At 38.7% G+C, this 23,758-nt stretch overlaps 1 protein-coding gene across 1 annotated transcript in view; it reads right to left on the reverse strand.

Annotated features, from left to right (window-relative positions):
* LTK (leukocyte receptor tyrosine kinase) overlaps positions 1-23,758 on the reverse strand; it is a 111,345-nt gene that overhangs the window by 44,431 nt on the left and 43,156 nt on the right. Inside the window, exons 3-9 of the mRNA XM_088145484.1 lie at positions 21,524-21,676; positions 18,465-18,681; positions 10,045-10,184; positions 8,317-8,445; positions 7,698-7,847; positions 6,308-6,408; positions 1,990-2,162 (exon numbers count right to left, since the gene is read on the reverse strand). Of these exons, the coding sequence (XP_088001610.1) occupies positions 1,990-2,162; positions 6,308-6,408; positions 7,698-7,847; positions 8,317-8,445; positions 10,045-10,184; positions 18,465-18,681; positions 21,524-21,676 (1,063 nt within the window). The remainder of the gene's footprint in view (positions 1-1,989; positions 2,163-6,307; positions 6,409-7,697; positions 7,848-8,316; positions 8,446-10,044; positions 10,185-18,464; positions 18,682-21,523; positions 21,677-23,758) is intronic.

The following is a 23,758-nucleotide window of genomic DNA, read 5'->3' on the forward strand; positions in this document are numbered from 1 at the left end:
ATGTATCTTGCGGATCAGAGAGAAACAAGAGGGTGCACGCTAGGGCAGAAAGACAGAGGTGAGACTATTCTCCTCCAGCCCCTATTTATAGTGGGATTTCCAGAAAGAAGGAATTTCTGGGAGACTATTAGAATAGAAAAAGCATCTATTTCCAGAGTTTATTCTCTATAGGAATAGGGGAGAAGTTTTTAATTTAGAACTGTGTTAAAATCCTTTAATTTGCTTTGCCTGGGCGCTGCTAACTAACGTTGTCTTTGGACCAAATTGGAAAGAATGTTTAATGTTAGCTCCTTTCATCTGTGCATGAATACAATAATTTGCTTTGAACATTCTTGGAACCTTGGAACCTAAATTGGGGCGTCACCTGTTTTACAAAGCCATTGGTAGCAAATTAACTCTCATGTGATCTGTGAAAATTTTTATATTTACTTTTATATAATCTGTTCAATCCTTTTTTGTTTTTTTATTCCATTCTTTTGCAGTTGCAGAATCCCCAGTTTGGAACAACTCTATCTTTTCCAATATTGCATCACAATTCCTGGGGACAGGGGGCAAGGCCAAGTTGTGAACACCCAGGTGGCTTCGGTGAGTTTTTTTGAGATCTCCACTCTTCTATTTTATGGGCTCAGCCCTGCTGCTACAATAAGCTTCAATAACTGCATTCAGCTCCCATAAACCTTCAGTGAGATCATTGCTTCCAAACTGTAACGTTTAATAGAAGCAGAAATGTATCATATGGATGACTAGAAAGTAAACATATTAATTACATTACATTCTAAATGGATTTAAATCCACCACAGTTGAAAGCTCGATGGCTTCCCTCATCTCGCAGTGCTCAGACCCATGGGATGACTGCTATCCTGCACAAGGGGGCATCTCTCGCCTTCTCCTTGTCCCGAGGGGTTTACTGCCGGCCCGTCAGTTGTTACCAGAGCACCTCCACATGCAAGATACTTTCCCAAAGAAATACACCTTGCCTTAAGAACTTTACCATGTAAATTTTACCATGTATCACCGATGGCACAACACAGGGTAGGGGCTTTCAAGGTTTGCAATAACTTGACCCTCTAAAATGATGACATGAATTTATGTCCCTTTCCCATGAATAAAATTAAAGATTATATTAGCTGTAAGGATGGGCAAGGAATAAACATACTACTTAATTTTAATAATTTAAGTTTAATCTATATATCAAATAAAACTACAATGGGAGTTTACACCTTGATAAAATAAAACCTTTTCATTGGAAATGAGCATAAAACAACACAATTTGAAAATGTATTTTTAAGGGAAGAAGCCCTTGCTCACTTTTGTATAATTGATTGATTGATTTATTCATTAAATGTATATGCCCCCCATCTCCCCCAGAGGGATAATTCTTGAAATCTGGATTTCATTTTGAAGGCAACCACTCTCTTTCACCAAAACAAGAGGGGTTGGGAGATAGAGAGGAAGAAAACAAAAGAGTGTTTCCTTGCCTTAATTAGACTCTTTTAAACTGTTCTTAAAATTCTGCAAAATGCTGGCAGGCTGTAAGTTGCTTCTGGTGCTCTCTCTGTTAGCATAAGTGCTCTAAGGTCACAACCCATTTTCTCTTTCCCTTCCAGCCTGGGAATGGGAAATCTCACCCCACCCCCACCTCAATTTCCTCCTCTGTGCTTCTTCCTAGCTCTTCCTCCCTTCTCCTCCCTTCTGCAGGGTGAGGGGCAGAACTTTGCAAGACACTTATGATTATTTCTCCTTTGAAAAGCAAATATGGTACCTTAAAAACAAACAAGAACAAAACAAAGAACACTTGGGCTTCACATAGGGCTATGCATCAGCACACTTTTGCATCAAACTAGTAAGCTTGCTTGGAGGACTTGTGAGGAAGGCACTGTCCAACCTTCCATCCATTGTCTCACAATCCCCTCTGAAGGTCACAACCCACACAATGAGAAATGCACAGGTGATAGTAGTAATAATGAATATTCCTGGTGCTGTACTTACCTGTTCTGAAGGCTTGGCATTTCCAAAGTTACAAGAAACCAGTGATCACTCCAGCTCCCTGATTTTTCCCATACCAGTGGTGTCGCACTGCCACCGGTTGTCCCGTCATCCTCTTGCACAATGAATGAAATGGTGCCATTGTAATTGCCAAAAACATATGCTGAGAATTGGACCTAAAGTGAAGGTAAAGTGGTGAGATAGAGAAAAGCTGTGTACGAGGTCCTCTCTAAGTATCATATTTTAGGACTATAACCTTGGCTCATATTAAAGTTCCATATTCAGAGAGGTCCTATTATGAGCTTAATAAAAATAACATCACACAGCATCCTGGGAATGAATCACATGAAGATGAGAAATATAAAAAGAAATCTTGACTTGAGCATTTGTGCATTCATCAGCCAGATGCTTCTTTGCCTTTATGATTTTTATCATATACAAACTTGAACCAAATGTTCTGATTTTAGAATGAAGCCTTACAAAAGCTAAAACTATCCAGAAAGGACATCGATTGCTACAGCCATGTGGAGGAAGCAATGAATGAGCTGATATGTGTAGCAGGAAGCTATGTGATCTCAGTTTATGCTGTGCTTCCTCTAATGTAGGCAAAAATGAAAAGTCTTTGGAAAAATGGTATTTATTTGCCAGGGCAGTAAATGCAATTTTTGGTTCAGAGTGAAGGCAACTCCGTCACCATCACGGATCAAACAGAAGAACTTAATGAAAAAGTGTAACATGGTAGCCAGTTAAAGCTGAAGACAAGGCTAAACCATATCAAACTTCATACTGGAGATAGGCTAGAACTTCTTAAGGTCAGTGGGCTAGCTTTCTACACATAAAATTTTCATTCACTGGCATTTCTGCAGGCCAGAGATGCCTGTATCACTATTAATCACATTAAAACTTACCATATAGCATCCTGCACCTCACCTGAATCAGTAATGTACAGAATTTGCTCGGTTAATTTGTACCACAAAAGTTGAAAGACGGCTAACACATTTTATTATGGTTTTAACTTCCATGGACTAAAATCTGCTTCATCAGATCAGATGCATGAAATTATCCTCAGCTGATCAATGCAGTGATCATTATAAATATACATGGGCACAAGAGAGAAAAAAATGTCAGCCTTTAAATCTTCATGCATTTGTTTTCCCTTCTCTGGCCAGGGGAAAGGGGGGACTGGCTGAATTAATCAGGATATGAATTAATTAATTGCTGCTTATTCTTATATAAAAAAAACCCTATAACACATAAAATCATCAATCCTTATGTCAGTGGTTTGTAATGGGATTTCTGTCACCATTTTCTTTCCCTTTTTGGATTTTCCAAATGGCCAATCCTACTGCAGCCTGTCTACTGTTTATGCTATATTTCTTTATTCTTTCCATTTGTAAGTCACCCTATAGCCAAAACACTCAGGAGGGCAATACGTTAAAAAATGACACGAAATTTTCCACATCAAGTAGTGACAAATGAATGCTTTTACCTTATTTAAAAGAAAATGGCTTGTCTAACTTTTTGGTAACTCTTTTCGTGCCAGAGAAGGATGAAGTAAACAAGGCGAAAAAATTGAATGACTGGGATGATATATACGGGGAGAGCTCAGCTGAATTGCTGTCATGAGAGAAATATCCGACTTCCAAGCCCTCATATCGCTTTCATATGGCTGAAGGAGGCAACGGCTTAATAAGCTGATCTATGAATAAGCCTTTTGTCTGCACTTGTCCTCCCTTTGGTTGTTCCTTTCTTCAGTGCGAGAGCAAAGAAACCCAGACATCTCTTATCGTAGTTATCCATTTCATCCAAGTTGAGAAACTATGGTAACTAGCTTTAGAACAAATCAGGGTATTATGCCCAGATGTAAAGCTGACCTAATATCCTGCTATTTCTATGCTTCTTAATCAGAGCTTCCTAATTCAAATGAAACAGGAGCCTATTTTGTTTGCTCACTCTGGGGTAAAGTGTTCAGAAAAAAAAGTCTTTTTCATATCACAGTTGATTCTGCTGTACTCAGTCATCCCACCTCTGTATTTCAGCTGCATGAACACCTCCTCAACTTTGATTTGTACACCAAGATAGCCCAAAGCTTGAAGAGAAGAGAAGTTTGATTCTGATACCTGCAACTATTTCTTTATCTCATATAATTCACGATATACTCTTGATGGCCACAGAAAAGAGAGTTGGGAGTAGAGATGTGTGAAATGTTTTGACCTTGAAACATTTCAACCTCAAAGAGGCTGTTCCAATCAATCCAGGAGTTTTGTTTCAAATATCCATGACCTTGGATCACGATTTGCAGAACACAACATTGTTATTTCAAGCAGGATCATTATGGATGTTCCAGCTGTTCTAAGGGGCTGTGATAAGGCTGTTACTTTGAGGCTTGGGTTGGTTTCTGCCAAAACTTTTCCACGGCCATGCCCCTGCTGCTATTGGCTTAGGCTAGATGGAACAAGGTGAGGCGTAAAGCAGAATTTGGGGGCTAAGCAGCAGCGTTTAAGAACATGCTTCAAAGAGAGAGCCGTTCTGGATCTGACTCTTCTGAAGAGAGAGAGAGAGAGCGCAGGACTGCTGTGCCTGGAACTGGTTAACCTGGTTGGCTGTCTCAGGCCATCCCTTTCCCATCTTAGGAATAATGTGCTATCTGTTTTGCTTTAATGTAAGTTTAAAAGCAGTTAAAGGGAAGGGAAGTGGGGACAAACATCCACACGTGGGTCTTCATCCACTGCAAGAAATGAGTCAGCAGAGGCAAGGACATAAAACCTACCTTAATGCAGAGATGCTGCTTAGCTGGCAGCACTAGGAAACCCACTCTACCAACTTGTGGCAAGGCAGCTACACTTAAGTAGAATAAAGTGCCTATTTAGAAAGTGAAGCAGCCATCAGGAGGCAAATGCCAAAAAGGCATCACATCAGATCTGATGTGAAGATCCCTTTGGATGTTCAGCCCTTCAGGATGATGGCTGGATTCCAGCCCCACCTCTTAGCAGGTTGCCCCCAGTGACTCTTGCCAGGGCAGCACTCCCTTGGACACAGCTGGTGCACAATTTGGGGGTCTCCTTGGACTTGTAGCTGCTGCTCAAGAAACAGGTGGCAGCTGTGGCTAGCGAGGTTCTGCACAGATGCATTTTGTGCCCCAACTGTGTCCCTTCCTGGACTGGGAGGCCTTGCTCACAGTCACACACTCCCTGATCACTCAATCCCTGGTTGGATTACTGTAACATGCTCTACATAGGACTGCCCCTGAAGACCATTCAGAGGTTACGACTGGTCCAGAATGTGGCAGTACACACAGTTCTGGATGCTCCACAGTTTGCCCATATTACAGTACTACATTGTGAGCTGCGCTGACTCCCAATTTCTTTCTGAGTGCAATTCAAGGTGCTGGTTATCACCTTTAAAGCTGTGAATGGCACAAGGCAGCCTATTGCTCTAACCCTGAGGTTATCTTCCCATTCCACCCAGTTAGATAGGACCCTTCCCTTAAATGCTGTCATCTGGTGGGACGCAGGAAGTGCACCTTCTTATAGCATCTTTCTTGCTGAAATCTGGCAGATCCCTATTCTCCTAGCCTTCAGGAAGGGTGGAGCTGGAACCCAGCAAAATTGAATGTTGATGTATGGAGGAATGTTTGCCTTTGGGGCACTGGGAGTTTTTGTTATGGTTTTATGGGTTTTGGATTATTTTACTGTTGTTTTGTGAACCGCTTAGGCACAAAAGATGGGTGGCTGTTAGATAAAATGTTGATAGTGGGCTCCCTTTAGTAGACAAGGGTCACCTTTTTATATTTTTGCAGATGTAGGGAGGGAGTATTGAGGCTGCTAAAATAAGCTTGCACTTCACCCAGACCTTTGGTCTAAATGAGGTAGAATCAATGCATCTCATCGTTCTTTCCTTGCGTACTGATGGCTGGGATGGGATGGGACCAAGTGAACATTTCCTGCTATATTCTCCAGTATCCTCAAGGCAATCTTTGTCTTTAAGTTTTGAGAAATTTCAATCAAATCACGTAAGCAATTCGATTTTCCTTATCAAATCAGAAAATTGAATCCAACTGTCAAACAGAATCATATGCTTGTTCTTTAAATCAACTTGGACTGCTGAACTGGATCAGGTCCCAAATTGGATTGGCCTTTATATGGCATGTACAATGGTTCTTGTTAGGCTTAAAACTGTTATTACTGATCTTTTGTGCAGAATCGTTTTTGTACTCTTGACCATTTTAAATGAATATTTAAAAAGACAAGAAAAATAGCTTGCATATCACTAAAAACTCCACAAAGTGAAGTTTAATTGCCTAAGGAAGAGGTAAAAGTACCTTATAGGATCCATTGGAAAGAATGGCTGGGAGGCCAGTACTGTATGTCCGGGCAAGACCATCTGTGTGTCTACTATTGACATGCAGATACAGAAAATGACCTGGGGGGAAAACGTTGGAATCAGATGTCAGTGATGCGTTTGGGATTGTCCTATAGTAGCATTCACAATACATTAGAACAAACATGTACCATAATATGCTTAGCCTAGGATATTATTTTATGATATTCTGGAAACCCTAATGTTAGTTTAATCTTGTCCATGGCTCTTTGCTTGGCTATTACAAACAGTATCATAAGAACATAAGAAGAGTGTTCTGGAGGTTCAGGTCTATGTCCATCTAGTCCAACATTCTATATTATACATGGCCAAACAGATGTACTCACACATTTAATTCTGATGGATGAGATCAGAATTTAACATCAGGAAGAGGGAGAAAAACTTTTCTTGATATACATTTTCCATATCATGCATGATTTTATATATTTCAGTTTTGCCTTACCTGCTTTTGCTTTAAGCTAAAAAGCCTAAATGCTATACTCTTTCCTTGCTGGGGAGCTGCTCTGGTTCCCCAGTCAGGCCAGCCAAACAGGCTAAGAGAAAGGCTGCTACGTACTCAGGGAAACTTGCAGGTATGTAGAAAAAACATGGTCTTGTTAAAAAGGATAAGGAGAAGGGAATGAAGCAATCCGATCCTTATGATGGGACTCAAGTCCTTATGGACCTCCTGATGGGACTTGAAATGCACAAATTCCCTTCTCCCCAAATAAAGCATTAGGGGGAAAAATCCTGATCAGAACAAGGGAAGAAAGCATAGAGGTCCATTTCCCTTGCCTGCCTTTCAAAAGAGACATAGAATTAAATCTACAGTAACTCTTAACAAAGATGAGGGAATTTTCCCAAAGAGCTTAGAAATAAGGGTGGAAAATCCATCAGGTTGGAGAGCATTCCCACTTTCTCTCTATCACTACCATTTCATTCTTTACAATGATTCCTAAGGAAGCCTTGCAGGCTCTTCATGTGTTTCAAAGTAACATTTTTTCATATGGTTCTTCACCTACTAGCTTATGGCTAAAACTCCAACTTTAATATCAATTGCTTACAGAATTCAGATAATTTCAGTTTCAAAACAAATTTTATAGACTGTCTTATAATATTCTTCTGAAAAACACAAGCTACTTCATATTTCCTCCCAGGCCATTTTACGCATAATAAGACTGTATATGTTTCCCTTCACAGCTGTAAACCCTCTCAAGGAAGCACTATGAATGTCCATCTACAACAGATGTAGCCCAGAAACATACAAGTTACTCATCGTTCCACTAAATAAAAAAATCCAAAATGGAGATATCCTTCCAGCTAAAATGGAAGCTGTAGAATAAAGAATATACCTCCAGTGGCTTGTAAGGCAGATCCTCCAAACAGATTTTCACGCATCCTTGAAAAACCACTAATAGACCAGGAAGAATTTATATTTCCATCCATTGTCCAGCCACAGGCACCTTCCTCAAAAGAACAATGTGCTCCCTCGGTTAGACTGTCTGTTTGGAAAAAAGTAGTAAGAGTGATTTTAATAAGAAACAAACAAGATCAGTATAGTACATTGTGAACTATGGTTAATTTTGTGCAGAAATTCAGCAGTATAGAGAGTTTACATTTCTACCAAGAGGATTATTTAATATTTTTTCTTCTTACTATTTTTAATATTAAACATATAAATTGAAAAATTTCAACTGCCCAGGAACCAGTATCCATCAAAGCATCAAGACCCAAGAAGCAAGGGTATTTTCTGACCTATGAAATATTGCTGGCATTGGAAAGAATAGCTGTTTGTGAATTTATACACCTGGCAGGCTGAGGGAATAATCGATAATTTCTGTTCCTTTCTTGCTGAAGGTTTTGCAGGATTGATAAAGAACAAAAGGTTGGGCTTAATATTTTCTTTCTTACAATAGTTGACAAGTAAGAGCTCCCTGAAAGAAAGGGGCAGGCAGGCAGATTCATATTTACCACAGAAGGGGTCATGTTCTTCTTTCGCTGGACAATCAGAATTGAAATTGCAAACCTCTAGGTGGCTGACACATCCCTCATGTGGGCAGGGGATCGGAGATCCCATATCATAGCTGAAAAGATCTTTATCTGAAGGGAAAACAAACAAACAAACATCTCAGCCTTCTCTGACTTGATACGAGTTAGAGGGTCCAATTCCTAGAATTCTCAGTCAGCATCTAGAGATTTCCAGTTTGGGGAAGGCTAACCTTGATCAAAACTAATACTCAGCCAAAATCCATCCTCCAAATACCCAAGGTTTTCTTTTCCAGAGCAAGGGCTTTCCAAAGATGATTTAGTATTTTGTCAGGATCTCTTTTGGTGGCGCTTGGTTTCTGAGGACTGTAATAGCACACATTTATGGGAATTTCAATGAAAGTTTGAAAAAAATCATTTTTTTTACAAAATGCTTTTTAAAAAAATCAGAATTCCCCCATCAAATTGAATGAAAATAGTTAAAATGTAGATGACCATTTTGGCACCACACTCATGAAGAACAGTTATGATCTCCTTTCCTCCATGTTCACATGGCAGTGGACAACGATTCCAGAGAGCAAGGGAATGAGACATACTCAGCACTGCTATCTTGAAAGCAACATTACTAGATATGTAAGGACAAAGGGAACTAAGAACTATTAAGAACAAGAGCTGGCAAGGTCAGAAGCAAAGAGCTTGAAGCCAGACTGGTTCATTATGATAACAAAGCACAGATGTGCCAATCACTTCTTACTCTGAAAAGGGAACAGCTTTCAGTGCTTACAACAAAAGGGCAGGAGAAAAAGATATAGGATTTGCAACTTTGGTCTGCTATATACTTGAATTCTAGTAGCTGGCTTTTTTGTTATTTAGGGTTTTTCTAATTTAGTATATGCACTTTTAAAAAGTATCACAGCTGTGTTCTGGAATCTGTGGCTGCGAGCCTTCTAGGATGAGTATCAATCTGGGGAAGTCTGAGAGATAGACACATCCACAGGAAGAAATTGCGTTTAATATGTTCATGAGTAAAGAGCTGTGTAGCTGGTAAAGCAAATCACAGATAAGACGTATATATTTTGTGCATGGTTTCTGAATTTCATCTCTAACAAATTGTTCTATAATAGCCATAATAATACCAGGCACACCAACATTCAAGACAAGTAAACATTAAGATGTTTTAAAATGTTTTTGTCATCCTCTGGATCTGTACCAGTTGTATGTGTGTGGGGTGTGTGTGTGTATTATTATATAAAATAAAAACCAAGGTCGCCTGAAGTTGTAAGTAGTAAAGATATGGACCCAATGTTCAGGTTTAGGGTAAAAATCCTTCCTTCCTTCCTTCCTTCCTTCCTTCCTTCCTTCCTTCCTTCCTTCCTTCCTTCCTTCCTTCCTTCCTTCCTTCCTTCCTTATATGAAGGCTTAGCACACTGTTTAATTTTTCATTGGTGAGAATTGTGCAACTAATTTTCAGCACTTTGGGCTGCATAATCCTAGGAGTGCTTCTGGAGGCCTCAAAATAGGGATTAAGGAACCATATGTGGCTTGAAGACCACAGTTTGCTTACTCAAATTTATAATCATAGTTTTTAAAGTCATTTATTTCACAGCTTGTTGCTGAGTCCCATGCTAGAAACATTGTCAGCCTGAGGTTTATCTTGTCCAATGATCATGAAGAACAATTTTTTCAAAGTTAAATTACTACATTAAGACATACCATGAAGGCAGTTTTGAAGTTGCAATGAGCCCAACGCCAAAAACCCAGAATTCTTTTCCTCACAACTTGAATACAGCAAAGTGATCTTAAAAGGTCTTTCAATTTGTCCAACTGAGCCTATCAGAACTTTCCATTTCACCCTGAAAATCAAAGCAGTTGTCATGGTTAATAAATGCATATATTTATAAAGAACATAAGTGTATCCAAAGTATTTCTTATACATTATCTCAAGTTATATTTACAACAACTGTGCAGCTGTGGTTAATTATGTAGAAAAAGTTTACACATTAGTAATGATGTCTCGCTATGATCTGAACCTGAGATTCCCCTTCATACAGTTTATGAACTACTATGCTACCAAATTATATTGTCAGGTCTCATCAAGAACATGGGAATCCCTACTTTAAGTATTTTGCTTGACTAATTATACTAGCACATATTGTGAGACCCTACCAAATAAATTTAAATTTAAATTCAATTTTAATTAATTTGTTTTTAATTTGTTTCTTCTTATTTTTAGTAGTGAAAACAGGAAACTACAGGACCAACAGGAAAAAAATAGAAACAGAAAAAAATAGTGATGCGCTGAAGAAAAAAACCAGATATATTATGGTGATTAAAATAAATGTGATGGAAAGAAGGAAAGAAACGTATAGAAAAAAGAAGAGAATGAATCCATATAGCTATTGATGGTGATACAAAATTAATATAATTCTTAAGTTTATCATTAAACATAGAGCATATTAAAACAGATTCCTTCATCTTCTCATTTTTAGAACATAGTCTTTTCAAAGATAGATAACATACTCCTATCGTGGATCCATTCCTTAAAATCACGAGAATAAATTTCTTTCCATTTATTAAAATTAGGTTCTTTGTCATGCCCCAGGCTCAATAAAGCCAAAGCTCTTCATGAGGTGACAAATGTCACATTCCAGGAATATAGTTCAACATGACATTAATATTTTTTTCTCCCTTGGAATCTGCAGTGTTGGATAATTTTTTTTAAAGTCTGCAATCTTTATTAAGATCAAGAATGAAGATATAAACGATAAGTGAGAAAACATGCAAGTAACAAAAAGAAATGAGACAGCTCTCCAGTCATATGAAGCAGGTTGCAAGGAGGGCTTTCTGTGAAGCAAGTCCTGTTCAGCTTGATAAGGCCATTATTTTTTCACGTGTGTGTGTTCCCAAAACATTGGAAAGCCTAGTGAACACACAGCACCTGAAAAAAGGATGGCACAAGAGAGGTGTCCAGTCTCTCTGGCAGCCACAGCATGAATTTCCACAGAGATTTAAAGACCAGCAGATAGATGGGAGGGTGAAATCCCATAGCAGAAGCTATTAGAAATCATAGGCTGAAATTAGAGTTCAGCCTGTAAGAAGGAATGACCAGCCTATATCTCAATTTCTTGGAAAGGTTACTATTCAGTCATCTCTGAGCAGCACAGCTGAATATCAAAGGATAGTATCCACTGCTGCACCTTCACTGGTGGAAGCCTTTGTGAACCAGGGGAACCTACTGTACTGCTTCCTATGCTGTGCCAGAGTGTCCCCCATCCTTTAGAGGTACTTTTAGCAGAAGGGGAAATCCACAAAAATTGCAGCTGCCCCAGTCTTTCATTCTCTGAAGGTACAGAGGGATCAGTTTTTTCATGAAGGAAAGGACACCTACTTCTGTTTTGTTGTATTGCTCAAGTTTCAACAGGAGAAGCTTAAGAAGCAAACTGTATGTACTATATACAGGCAATCTCATTATTTGCGGGTTCTGTACTTGTGAATTTGCCTACTCGCTAAAATTTATTTGGAACCCCAAAACCAACACTTGTGGTGCATTTGCAGTTGTTCATGGACACATGCAGGGCAGTGAAAATTTTGAGTCACTGCTCTGTGCGTGTCTTCTGTCATGCTGGTGATCTCACTGGTTAAAATGGCCCCCAAGCCTAGTCTTCTGAAGTGCAAGAAATCTGTGATGTGCCTTATGGAAAAAATACATGAGTTATAGTGCTGTTGGCCACAAGTTCAGTGTTAATGAATCCAGAAAAAGGAAGAGGAAATTTACCAATCTGTATGTGAGGTTGCTCTGGAAAGCACCAAAATAACATCTATAGTATGCAATGAATCTGTGGAAAAGATGGAAAAGGCTAAATTTGTGGATTTGTGAGATGATGACCAATAAAAAAAAGCATAGTGGACAGCATTGTTGTGAGGCTGAAAGCCAAAGAAATTTTTGGTCATGTTACCAACTGTTCTTGACCAGTGCTGGCTGGCTGCCATATTTCAAAAGGTGATATAGCATGAAAAATTTTTAAGTTGCAGGTTCTGCAGATCAGGAGGCTGCAAAAGAATTTAAAGAATACCTGGTTTCCTGCTTACAGGAAAAGGGTTATATGGAAGAGCAGGTTTTCAGTGCTGATGAGACTGGCTTGTTTTATAAGGATGTTGGCAAATGAACCTATATAATGCAAATGGCCTCCAAAGCTCCTGGCTTTAAATCATTCAAAGACCATGCAATCTTGCTATTGTGTAGCAATGCCAAGGGCGACTTTAAGTGCAAATCCCTAATGGTGTACAGAGCCCAAAACCCATGAGCACTTAAAGGGTAAAATCTGAATCATATGCCAGTCCATTGGAGGTGGAACAAAAAAGCATGGATGACATCTGAAATAATCTGGGATTGATTCTACAACTGCTTCAGCCCAGAAGTTGAATGCTATCTCCAAGGCAAAAACCTTGCTTTCAAGGTTTTATTCATTTTGGATAATGCCCCAGTCCATTGCCATGAGGAACCTGAAAATGTTGATCCCAATGTAGAAGTTCTTTTCATACCACCAAACACTGTGTCTCTCATCCAACCCCTCAATCAGGGCATAATAAAAGCTTTCAAGGTGAGTGCAAGGGAGCTTTACAGCAAGGTTTGCAAGTCTCTTGACACCAACAAGGAAACCACCATGATAGTCTACTGGAAGTCAATCACTATATGCAATGTTATTGATTATGTTGGCCCAGCCTGGGATGGCATCATACAGGCTACTATCAATAACTGTTGGAAAAAGGTTTGGCTGGGCTGTGTGAAACATTTTGAAGGCTTTGAAAGTGTGACAAAAAATATAAAGAACAGTGTCAAAAAACATAATGTGTATTGCACAGCAAATCAGTAGAGAAGGCTTCAGCAACATGAAGGAGGAGGATGTGGAGGAAATTTTGGCAGAGGAGGCAGTAGAATCCACCAACAAAGATCTGGACGAGATGGCAAAACAAGGCAGTGGAGTCAGCAATGATGAGGATGGCAATGAAAGTGAACCTAAGACTCCAAGAATTGTCCCTCTCACAGTGGCCAAAATATTGGAATAGAATTCTGCCTTGGAAAAAACATTTAAATGACATGGAAGAATGTGACCGCATGCTTGAATGGAGCCTCAGATTTAAGTACCTAACCTCCACAATGTTCGACCCTTATGCTGAGATACTTAAAGATTTGAGGCAAAAAGCCAGGAAGACAAGGCTGACACAATTTTTCAAGCCAGCTTGGAAGGGAAAATTGCCAACGCCATCAACAAATTGTGAGCCAAATTCCTGCAGTAGAACTGCCAGATGTTGACACATCATTCTCAATGAGGTCTTCCTCTTCTAAAAAAAAAAATTAAGTTCCACCAATCTCTCCCTTGGTTTTCATGGGGCAAGCCAAGGTCAAGAGGTGTCTTTAAACAGAAACACACATGAAACAAGGTTATGTATTGATCAGTTGACAAAAATGTGACCAGAGGCTCACAGGAACCTAACCCTGTATTTCCCCTAGGAGCAATGTTTCAGTATTCACTAATTCAGTATTCGCAATGATTTCACAGAACATATCTACCGCAAATAATTAGAATTTACTGTACAATACCAATATATACTAACTCATGATATATTTTTGATGTTGCTCGGTTTTTGCCCTTTAAACAACTTACATAATTACATTAGCTCTTTCAGTACTTAAACACCAGTACCTATAGTTGCTTCCTGCATGTTGTTCAGCCCTTCAGCTGAATCATCATCATGTCACTAGCACTGCAGTGTGTCACAGCAAACAAAAGCCACTAACTCTGAGTATTCCAGATCACTATTGTTGTGCATTATAGTAGAGCACCTAAATACTCTACTATAATAAATGCTTTCAAAATAGTACTATACATGTGATATATACTCACAAATAGTAGTTTTATTTGATATCTACTTACATTTAAGTGCAATACAAGCAAAACAATAAAAAACACCACACAATATAAATAGCATCAGAAGTACAACAGTGCAATAATCAATCAAAAAATAAAATTTAAAAACAAGCCTACATCTAGTTAGTGCTAGAAGCAGCCACAAGTGCATTTTTCTCTACATTTTTTTTTTAATTAACCAGGGCTTTCAGAATGAATGTGTAAGGTTGCTTTGAATTTCAGTAAGATTATTGTGGGAGCTATCAAAGAGCACTGGAGCCATTCACTTGTGTAGTGGATTCTGGCAGATTCCAAACTGCAAGGTCTGAAAGAAGCAGTTTCTTTCCAGAGGTATCAATAAGGACCCTTTTCTGCTTGAGCCAAGAAAGGGGCTTTTTGAGCCAATTTAATTTATTTAATGGAATTCAGAGTGAAGCCTTGGGTATGCACAGTGGAAGATGGATTGTTGCAGCAGTAATTCAGATAAATTCAGCATGGCGATACTTTTACGGTTGATTTTATGTCAGAAGGATGCATCTTGTTAAATTAGCTAACAATGCTTCGTGCTCCAAGTGGAGGTCAACACATCTCTGGGCAATGATTATGGGAAGGGAGGGAGGGAGGGAAGGAGGGTTTGTTTTGATCAGGCATGGTAGCCAGTGATTTCTAAGCTAGAGAGAACCATAATGTAACCATTATGTCTGAATTGTCCATAGCCACCAAGTCAACTGCCAAGTATCCATTAATGAGTCAGTTGGGAGGAAAAAGACAGGAGTTCAAACTCTGGAGCACAGATCTATACAAATGCTTTGACTTCTTCACAGTGCAGAGGGCTAATAATCTATTTGCTTCATTCTTGTCTGTATTAAAGAGTCTTATCCATCTGAGTTGTACCTGAGAGGTTTCTGTTGAGAAAGCCTCTTCCTGAGGAAGAGATTAAGGGTCTGAGACAGAAGATTTATTGCTGAGCTCTGGAGGAGAGGTCTGTTTAGATAAACCTGCATCTAGATCATATTGTGTTTTTTTTCTTTTTTAGGAAAAAAAATCAGCATGTTTTCTGATGCATCATGAGAATGCAAGATGGTGCAAAAAGGTTGACTTCCACCCCTCCTTTGATCATGATTCTAACTTCAAAATGATTAGTGAGATATAATTAGGTTCCTACACAAAGCAATCCATGAGAATTTATCTTGTACATTGTATATACCCAGAGCCAATATTTTGTTTTTAAGTATTCCTGAATGTACTGTATGTCTACACAGAGTCTCAAATACTGTACTCTTTCTATGTGCGGGGAAAAAAACCCACATTGACTCTTTCGACAATGCAATGATGTGTGGATGGTGGAGAATATTCATCTCACCTTTTCTTGTACTACAATGAGTGAGAGAGTATAAGACCCACTCATTTTCAGTGTGTCTGTTACTTATTTGTGTGTATGTGTGTATATGAGATAACAGAAGCAATCATGTAAAAAAGGTAGTTTGTACACAAGGTAGCCAAAGCCTAGGATTTTTGTGTGTGAAACTGTGTTTCCAACCAAATTTCAACCTTTGATCAAAGCTGATAAATTGAGCTTTTAAAAAAAAATTCAGACATCTCTTTTTCTTCATTTAACTTTGATGGAATATATTTGTAATGAATTCAGTGTCTTTGGAGTTTGAGAGAGATGGGTGGATAAAAAAAATCATGCATTTGGCACCATTTGTTTGGGCTGCTTAACTCTGCCCCATTGGGAACCAGACTCTACTGGGCTGATTTCGGTTTTCTTTAAGGATTACTTCATGATATCTGGAGTGTTAGTAATTTCTTTATCTCCTACTGTTTATCAAAATTGAATAAACCCACATCTGTCTTGTTCTATCAAAGACAACTCCTGAATTTGAACTGAATAAGTACTAAGGGAAAAATATTTGCCTTAGGGCTAAACTACATGCTATGTTAAATACATATCATGCACCTATCCTTCTGATTGTTATCTGTGGTAGTATAAGCACAAAGGGAGAATGACCCTTATCCAATCCATCACAGGGGCTTAAGGGAGGCTTATTCATTCCCCCCAATAAGCTTTAGAAGTGCCCACAATCCTTCACTGAGAGAACATGTATAGTCCTGCCTTCGTCAGAATACATAAGCAAAGCAACTTGTTGATGGGTGATTCCTTGTAGTGCTGGATTTCCATGAATCAAGGTTCAGGTAATAGCAGGAGTAGCAACCTGCAACCTGAAATATATAAAGAAATGACTTCCTCCTTCATCACAAGCATAAACAATTTTAGTAACTTATCTTCTCTTAAGATAAAACAAATGATCTCTTTTTCCCATATCCCATCTCTTATATATAAACAAATCCTTAAAGCCCTGTCGTTCAGTCCTGATCAGCAAAAGTCCATTAAGGGTTACCAGAGATAACATATCTATTTTAACCTTGATCAAATAAACCAACTTTATGTTCCTTCCTTTTACCTTTAACAATCTTGATATTTAGTCCCTTCAAATAATGTCCTAGAACTTGATTTCTTTTCATTTTTTTTTTTTTTTGTCCCTTCTCACAAAATCCTTCAAAACTTTAACAGGTCTCTTTTGTAAATCCAATATAGGAAAGTTATCCAAGTCACACTTCTAGTTTGTTATTGTATGTCCCTTTTAATTATTAAGACATCAGCCAGTTTCTTTTGTATGTCCAATGTAGCATCTTTTTCCATATCATTCTTGTAGCCTATCCTTTTTAACTCCACTTTCAGATCAGTCTTGTCCAGTAGAATTCGTTCTCTTCCATCACATCTTTTAAAAACAGTCTATCTACAGAGGCAGATACTCTTAAAATTACTTCTGGATCCATTGTTCAAAAATATCCTTCAGTATGTCCAATGTTAAAATGTTTTGCTCCATTCTATATTAGTAAGTCAAATGTTAGTGTTCTTCTCCTTTAATTGTAATCTTTAGTTCCTTCTGGCTCCCTCTAGTTCCAACCTTCAAAGCCTCATCCTATCATGTTTTTTTTTTTTTTTAAGAGAATTCAAAGCAAAAGCATTTTCCCACAGGAAGGATTCTTACGATTAATTCCAAAATCTTATTCCAAATCCATCTGGATCCTTAGTCCATTCGTAACTTTCCAAAATCAAAGTTCTAATAATCCTTTTGCTGTTTATTCCAAAAGTTTCTTTTTTTAAGTTCTTAAGTTTGTATTTAAAACTTGTTTTGCTAAGGATTGAAGGAAACTCACCCAGTGCTGTAAAACTTGTCAATCCAAAGGTTCCTAATAGCTGAAAAGCACTTAACAAGCAATATCCAAGAGTGATTAGAAAAGGAAGTATATGAACCCAGTGTCCTTTTAAAGGCAGCAACTGTGGTTTGAGCAAAAAGATAGCTATTCCCTCATCTCCCAGAGCTCTAAAGCCACCGGAGATCACTGTCTTGCGGTCTCCTCACAAGGAGCAACTGTAAGGAGCACTTGTGGGTGATCTCAAGTCCTCTCCTTGTCCAGAGGGGAATTATGAACAGCTGGTCTACTTGCCAGCTCTTCATTTCGCTGCAGTCATTGGCTCAGCTTTTAGTGCAGCCATCTTCAGTTCACTATTTCTTCCCTGGAAGTGACTTTAACAGTTTACTTCTGTGGGAATACACCCTCAGTGGAAAAGAAAAAAAACGTTGTCCATCCCAGGATTAGAGAATTTTTCTTCTAATGAAATAGTTTCCCACACATGTGTTTAAAAGCATCATTATTAGAACCTCATCAAGGATGCAAAACAGTAAATTATACGAGAACCAAATTATTTAACTGCTCCTCAAGAATTATTCTGGCTTGTGTGACAAAACTCATGGCATATATTAAAGAAAAGCCTTACCAGCTAGATAATATTATTTCAATTCTAATAACATTTCAGAGAAAAATAATTCCAAAGCTCCGAAGGATTTGGAAGCTTAGTAAAAGAGCAAGCATCATTAGGTTTACAATTGCCAATTCAGGTGTCTGTCCTAGATTTGGGAGGATTTCTTAACTTTGGTTCAGTTGGGATCGTCCATTTTTTAAAAAAATAATCCTCTTAATACCCTAGTTCTTAGCATTGGCTGCTAGAACAAAAGGCTTTCAAGATAAGCAGCCTACTCTGTAATTCATCGGTTTTCCCTAAATTATTTGTGGCTCAGATTGCAGGTAGTTTCCTGGTTAGTGCTAACCCCCCTTGGGGAAAATTCCAAGTGTGTGATCAAGAGCAAAACTCACCAGGCATCCTCCTCATGTCCTTCTTGCAGATGAACTGCTTTACTCTGATTTGTGTCCACATAGTGCACTTCAGCAGAGAGTCCTGCAAGACTGAGGCCCTGTGAATATACTGCAAGTTCCAACAGACATGAACTGGAGCTCCATGGCAGGATTGGACTGTGGAGGCTGAACGTGCATCTATCCAAGATCCTACTAGGGTTCAGGAGAAGAATGTCCCCTATAGGGAAAGAAAAGGTTGGGGAGAAAAAACATTAAGAGCAAAGAAAAGGAATAAATAAAACAGAAAAGAGAAACCTATAGAGAAATAATGAGAAGTAGAGAAAATAGCTACGATAAAAATATGAATTAAATTATTGAAGAGAAGAATGAAGAAGCTGGAAATAAATGGGAAAAGTAGAACTAAATCATAAATGTAAATTTCTATAAAGATCTACATGGTCTGTGGCAGATGTTCTCAAAATTACAGTCTGATTTTATCCATACTGAATCAAAAATAACTCCCATTAAGTTCAGTGATACTTATTTCCATGTTTGTGAACATAGAGTTGCAGGTTTCACTGATGTGAATTTTCTTAAACTGGAAAACTAATTGTTCAAGCATTCTGCTACCATGACTTAAATGAAGCAAAAAATCAGGAGATATATTTATTAAGTCTCATTTCTATGTAAATCCTTGGTACAAACACATTTAAACTAAACAGAAGGTTACATAAAATGGGAGTAATTCTTGCAGGATGATCTGTTTCCTAAAATAAAGACAGATTTTTGATTGTCTAAAGGAGGATTTTCTGGCTTTGACAAAATACTGACATGGTGGGATCAGAAAGGAATGATTGTCCCCACAAGCAACTATCTGTCCTTTTATAGAAGATAGTTGAAAGAAATAATTTAACTTAAATTAGATTGAGACTTCATGATCATCATATGTAACAAATGAAACAAGGGCAAAAGTTATATATACATACACTCCCCTCCCCCAAAAAACCTATGTCTGCACAGGACTTTTATTGATTAATTGATTGACTGAATTTAGAGACTGCCTGACTCCAGAATTACTCTGAGCAACTTACACTTAAAAAAAAAGAAGATGGAAAGCAATAAGAAAATAAAGATTATGTATGATAGATCACATTCCATATTCCAAAAAATACAACCTGCAGGGGTTCTACAACCTCTCTACCCAAGGCCTGGAAGAAGAGCCACATTTTTAAAGATTTGTGAAACATCAAGGTGGGAGACACATGGATCTCTGAGGGGATATTAGACAATAGAGAAGGTTTCTGGGTCACAATAGGTGGCATTGTTTGATTGAAGGGAGGCAAAGTGCACAAACTCTGCTGGACGGGCACCAAGGGGAATAGATGGTTCCTCAAATAACCTGGTCTTATGCCATGAAAAGCTTTATTGGTGATAACCAGCACCTTGAATTGCACCTGGAAGACCACTGGTAACCAGTGTAGCTCATGAAGCAGTGGGGTCACATGGGTACACCAAAACATACCCAGCATTGCCTGCACTGCTACCTTCTGGACCAGCTATAGCTTCTGAGTAGTCTTCAAGGGCAGCCCCATGTGGAGCACATTGCAATACTCCAACTCTGAAGTGACTAGGGCATGCATAGGAGCTATCAGTCCAAGACAAACCCCAGATTGCACACAAGACTTAAATGGAGAAGTGCAATTTCATCTAAGACTAAAGACGGAAAGTCCCCAGATCTAGGGGGCCCAAATATCCAAAGCCACTTGTCTTGGCTGGATTGAGCATGAGTCTGTTACCCCATGCAGACCTGTACAGCTTCCAGACACTGGGACAGGACATTGATGACATCCCTTGGCTGGCCAGAGGTCAAGATATAAAATTGGATATCATCTCCATATTGATGATAACCCCAAATCAACAGATGACATCCTCTAATGGTTTAGTATAAATCCTTCATAAGATTTCTTCGAATGCCTGGAGGGTATATGTTTTGTCACACTGAAGTTCAGAGAATATGGAGTAAAACATTTCCAATCTCATTTCAGCAACACAGCAACATTAACCTTCCTTCCCTCCTTTACTTTTCCATACAGTAGAGGGATAAGTAACTGTTCTCTAAGAAGCTACTCTTCACATAGCTTCTGGCTGCATGACGACACACACCATAAGAGTGTCTTTTTTCCCTTCCCAGTCCTCTGGAATGCAGGGAAACAAAGGAGATTGCTTTATACTGAGATCATTAGTTCATCTAGTTCAACAGTAATCTATAATCCATTTCCTAACCAGGTGTCATTGAGCCTGCAATGATGGGGCCTGGTGGACATAAAAGGGAGGAGCGTACCGGTTCTAAAGGTTGTCAGGTCAGGGAAGAATAGTCTAGTTTGACTGACAGCAGCTCTCTAGACTTTCAAACAGCTGTACTTCCAGTCCTTGCTGGTGCCCAATAATATTTAATACATATGCTCTGCCACTGAGCTGTGGCACTGCTGTGGAGGGTTAGGAACAAGCAGAAATAATGGCTGATATACTAAGTTAACATTTCAAACATTTCAGTATGGGTGGGACATATAGCATAGTTTGTTGCAGGAGAAAGGATAGTAACTGGATATTATGGAAACTTGACTTGACTGATGGTATAGTTAATGCAACAGAATGAGAATAAGCTGTAGCATGCCATTGCTGTTAACATATGATTTGGCTATTAGCTTCAGCATTTTCTGGTTTTTATTTTCTGTGAGAGAAAACATGTTGGATTCCAGTAAAGAAAAGAAGAGCCAATTTTCTGTAACTAGGGCTCCCTGTAAAATATACAATATGTTGTCCGTATTCATTTTAATGATTCTTATAGATAAGCAGCATTTAACACATGATGGAGTGCAATGAATAGAGAATGTTCATTTGAGAAATATTTTATATGTTAATACTATTACATCAATTAAAGACTAATATATATGTGGGGAGGGGAGAGCCATACTTTTTTCTTCAGCAGTGTTACAGTAGTAAATCCAACTGGGAAAGGAAGTTCTCTAGGCAGACAGATAATGAACCACAAATATAAAGATGGAGCACAAATTTATAACCTTCCAGATCTCTGTTGGATGAGATTATGTCCGCAATGTGTTGGTCTTCTTGAGAAGTCAGAGCAACAACTGAAGATAGAAGCCAGTCAGGTTTTCCAAAGCTATTAGCAGACATAATCCAAGAACAGTTCCATCCAAAATTACATGGGACTTCTATTATAAGAAATACAAAAGAATCATTAGGGCAATCAATCAATCAATTAATCAATCAACGTATTATTATAATTAATGATACCAACTTTAATAAATGAATTACATTTCTTTTTTACCAGGCACAACACAAATTGTCTGGCAATATGCAAACATAAAATAGATGGCAACCTTTGTCCCAGATTATTTACCACTATATTTCAATAATAGTAAAGGAGTCATGGAAAATTAACTATTCCATTGCTATTATTGACAAAGTTCTGACTTAGCTGATTGGATGAATACCACAGCATGCCTGAAATACCTACAGAGGATACTAACTTGTACTTTCCTGGATGCGTTTCAGTTGTTGGCCACTGACTTAAAGAAAAAGACCAACATGTCACATGGAGCTGCTGTAACAGCACTCCATTCATTTCAGCATTCTCCAGATGCAGCTTTCCCCTTTAGTGTCAGTTTCAGGAATGCAGGATATGAAGTTTTGCAAGCTTGAAGAAGCTGGCTGTCTGTGGTGCTGATTGGCTACCATATCAAAACTTTCTCATCTCCAGTTATGTTTTTCAGAATGTCTCCTTTAATAAGAAAATAACACACACTAATTTATATATACATTTCTGCCTAACTTGCATTAAACCTATAGGGAGAAGAATGATGGCTAAGCCAACATTCAATTTACTAGCATATTTACTTGTTCCTTCACTTATAAAGTTGGTTTAGCCTGTCACACAGGAGCAATCTAAGTGCTCTTTTTATTTGGCAGTATGTCCACTCTTAGATTATTCAGACTTCAGGTTACAGTCCATACTCCAGTAAAACTACCAGAATAGTTTGCTCCACCTGACAGCCTTCAGAGGGGGTAGCTTTTTCTGTAATTAAAAAAGTAACTAAGCAAAATTCGGAAAGCCCTTTTATAGCATAAATGATAATGAGCACCAATTTGAAATTCTATGCTTCTGCATACAAATAATCAGCCACTGAATATGTTTGAGCATTCCTCTACTACTGAAATATTCATCAATTAAAATGTGTGTTTCTTCACCATCTCTTTCATTAAAAACCACTACATTCAAAGTCACTCAAAGAGCAAACCTGCCAAGAACTTAGTAAGGTTTCCAGTTCCTAGCTTCCATACATTCATCCTTTTTTCTGAAGCACACACATCAGCTGCACTGAGTTTACAAGTTAGGAGACCTTTTCATAACTGTCCATGCTTAGATAATGCTTTCATTATATGTGGGTCTACAAAAATTGAACAAAGCAAAGTTGATGGCCCCTAAATGCACCACAGACTAAGAATTACCGAATTAGACTTTTTGATTATAAGACACGGAATATTTTTCTTTAAACTAGGACATCTTTTCTTTTCAAAAATATTTTTTCAAAAGTTTTTGAAAGTTTTGCAAAGTAGTCTTTGCAACATTTTTATTTTCTAGATTGCAGTCACTTGTAGAGGAGACCTACAGTATATACTTGGATACTCCCTGGATCCTACCATACTGGACAATTTTCATCCAGTCTCCCACCTCCCCTTCTTGGGGAAGGTGGTTGAGAAAGTGGTGGCATCACAGCTCCAAAGGGTCCTGGAGGAAACAGATTATCTGGACCCTTATCAGTCAGGTTTCAGGCCCGGTTATGGAACAGAAACAGCATTGGTCGCACTTATGGATGATCTCTGGCGGGAGCGGGATGGTGGAAGTGCAACCATCCTTGCTCTCCTTGATCTTTCAGTGGCTTTCGATACTGTTGACCACGGTATCCTATTGGGATGGCTCAGGGATCTGGGGGTGGGCGGCACAGTTTTGTGCTGGTTCACCTCCTTTCTTCGGGGCCGGTCCCAGTCGGTGGTGATAGGGAGCAAGAGGTCCCATCCTTGGCCCCTCCTCTGTGGGGTGCCACAGGGTTCGGTTCTCTCTCCACTCCTTTTCAACATCTACATGAAACCGCTGGGTGAGATCATCTGTCATCATGGGATGAGGTATTATCAGTATGCTGACGATACTCAATTATACATCTCCATCCCTGGTGAGGTAAGTGATGCCCTGACCTCCTTCTTGCGGTGCCTGGAGGCTGTAAGGGTCTGGATGG

Source organism: Python bivittatus, unplaced genomic scaffold (assembly GCF_059951505.1).
Source record: "Python bivittatus isolate LINGU-HERP-01145 unplaced genomic scaffold, Pbiv_v1 ctg000480_np1212, whole genome shotgun sequence".
NCBI lineage: Eukaryota > Metazoa > Chordata > Lepidosauria > Squamata > Pythonidae > Python > Python bivittatus.